This window comes from Nematolebias whitei, chromosome 19 (assembly GCF_014905685.2).
Source record: "Nematolebias whitei isolate Nwh7 chromosome 19, NemWhi1, whole genome shotgun sequence".
In the NCBI taxonomy this organism is placed as follows: domain Eukaryota; kingdom Metazoa; phylum Chordata; class Actinopteri; order Cyprinodontiformes; family Rivulidae; genus Nematolebias; species Nematolebias whitei.
This window is the reverse complement of record NC_056516.1, coordinates 11314715-11317506: the sequence shown is the minus strand read 5'-3', so window position 1 is coordinate 11317506 and position 2792 is coordinate 11314715. Positions and strand designations below refer to the sequence as shown.

At 43.4% G+C, this 2792-nt stretch overlaps 1 protein-coding gene across 1 annotated transcript in view; it reads right to left on the bottom strand.

Moving 5' to 3' along the window:
* Nucleotides 1–2792, bottom strand: part of igf2bp3 (insulin-like growth factor 2 mRNA binding protein 3) — a 32602-nt gene that overhangs the window by 24616 nt on the left and 5194 nt on the right. Inside the window, exon 3 of the mRNA XM_037693279.1 lies at nucleotides 2239–2287. Within this exon, the coding sequence (XP_037549207.1) occupies nucleotides 2239–2287 (49 nt within the window). The remainder of the gene's footprint in view (nucleotides 1–2238; nucleotides 2288–2792) is intronic.

Sequence of the window (2792 nt, the reverse complement as noted above, 5' to 3'; positions counted from 1 at the left end):
TATATATATATATATATATATATATATATATACATACATACATATACTTTTATATAAATAAAACCACATCAAAGAGCTATACACATTTAATGTTTGTTTTTCCAAATCAAATTAGCAGTGAGCTGCCCAAATTTATTTGTTTTAAAATTAAATATCTAATGCTCCCACATGCAGGCGAGGATTTCAACTAGCGTCTCTGACCATGCTGAGCTGAACCAGAGGCCACACCCCCAAGAGCTCAACCCCACTTTCTAACCAACAAGACTGCGCCCCCCAGCCCCCACCTCCTCAGTCCCGACAACCCACCAATCAGGCACCCTCCCGCCTCCCTGCCATCTGCCTCCCCCATCATTGGCTGCCCCTATGCTTCCTGAAGCCGAGCCTTCCTGCCTGCCGGCTGGCCTCTTCGCTCGTCTGTCTGCCGCAGCGGGCCAATGGGAATCCAGGCCGTTCAGGAAAGGGTGGGGTACATTCCAGCAGGAAGCAGCAGCAGCTGAGGGGGAGGGGTGTTGGTTCATGCTACACATTCTGTGAATCAGCGCACATGGAGGGGAAAGGGAAAGAGTCCAGGCCCACCCACCCACAACTGCTTGTGAACACGCCACTATTCTCCTGCTGGAGGGCTACGCACAAACACGCACGCACACTCGTTGTCTCATCCACCTGATAAGATACATTCAAGGCCTTTGCATTAAAGTATCTCACTTTATCTTTACCGTCCAATCCCACCCCCTCCGGGTGAAGCAGTAAAGCCACAGTGTCACCTTTTTGAGAAAGCTACGTGCTGGCTCGCTACACGCTAGAAACATGGGTGGAGGCGCAGTCGTGGCACATGCGTAAAATGGAGACCACCATTACAAAACCCTCAGCTCGTCTGCAGCCATTTGATCAGTCTGACACCGGCTGACATCTAAAGCTGAGCTGCGGCTCTCAACACATACACAAGACAAAAAGGCAATCCTCGTTTGGCTTTCTGTGTGCTTACACGTTGCACATGGTTTCCCTGCAGAACAAAGTGCGATGTGACGGACGAGGAAGAAAAATCAAGTAAAGAAAAAGAAATTCCACAAGAAAGTTAACAAAATTAAAGGATTTCTAAACAACAAAGATAATATTTAGGTCATCATATAAAGGCCTTTGTTCCACATACATTTTCTTAAATGAAAGCAGAAGAAGCAGAGACTAAACCCTGAGGAGCTTAAACACGCGCAGAAGACCCGACGCCCAATACGTTTCACTAGTTTCACCGTGACCTTGACCTCTGACCAGCCGGCAGCTCATCATTAATGCTGAGGTACCTTCTCACACGTTTTCCTTTAAAACCACAGAAGAAGCGGACCGCATGAAGACTACAGACTTAATCCTCTAGAAATTCTGCCTGAACTCATGCAACCAAACCATTTTAAATCAAATATGGTTTTCTGAGGAGTCTCTAAATTATGGTCGTCTTATCCTCAGAATAAAAAAAATCCACATCACAGCCAAAGATTTGGTCCAGCTAACTGTTCTGCATGTCTTGTTTTTATCTTAGATGGTTGCAGCTTGTTGATTATTAATGTAGAAGCAATCAGTGCAAAAGAAATAAATAATCAATTTTGCGCATTTGTGGCTCATGCTACAAAAAGATTTAAAAACAAGAGTGTAGAGCAATCTGAAGAGCCACAGCAATTTAAAGAGGAAACGTTCACAGAAAATACAATAAATTTCTTTCACCCAATTAGAAAACATTAAATACTAAAAATGACCCATTTAAAAGGAGTCACAAAAAGAGGTTTAAATTGAGTGCAAATTTGATTGTTCTTTAATAGTAGGCAACACTAAAAAAAATGCATAAAACAATCCAACGAAGCGTTTAAGGTTTAAGTGCACCTTTAACACCATTTTCCCCTAAAATATACGAATTGTAGGTAAAGGCTAAATATTCCTGTTTCAATCAAAGCTTCACATGCTGCTCTGAGGTTTAATTTTGTTAAACACCAGTCGTCAGTGGTTGAGACTACCATGCTGATAAAATATGTCAAAGACCATGCTAACGTTCTTCTAGGCCTCTTATGCAGGGACATTAACAACACGCCTCCTGCTACTGACATAAGTTTTGTCTCACCCAACAAATCAGCAGGTGCATGCTCAACTGAAATCCAAAGGCAAGATGGCTCCCGAGGCCACTCACTGGGAGCCCAGTGGAGCTGGACGGGGATGCCACACCCTGGAAGCAGTTAGCAGCCGGTTAGCACTCACCTCCCACTGCATGTGAGGCGGGATGTTCCTGATCTGCAGCTTACAGCTTCTGGAGAGAAAACAAGGGAGGAAGAGGGTGGGGGATGGAGACAAATAGTTCATACAAATACTGACACAAGGTGCGTAAAGATACAAGTTAAAAATGGCAGCACTTGATCCATTTGATGAACTAAATCACAGCAGGGCTATAGGTTATCTGTACTATTTCCACCTCAGGTAAACCATAAAATGCTGCGTCAAAGATGGGGAGCGCAACAAAAGATGAGCAAAAATCATCACTTACAATGCCCAAACCGAGGTTCTCACATTTTATATTCCACTTCTAAAATGTCCACAGCACACCGCCAAGTGTCAGGCACAAAGAAGTAAATGGACTGTACTTATACAACACCTATCTTATCCAGACACTCAAAGCTCTTTACACTACAACCTGTGCCTCACTGACCCACTCATACAGCACTCTAACAAAGAATAACTGAACAAATATCCAGATATATGCTCAATAATCCAGGTAGAAAAATCCAAAAAAAGTTCAATCTGGTCCTCTGGACATT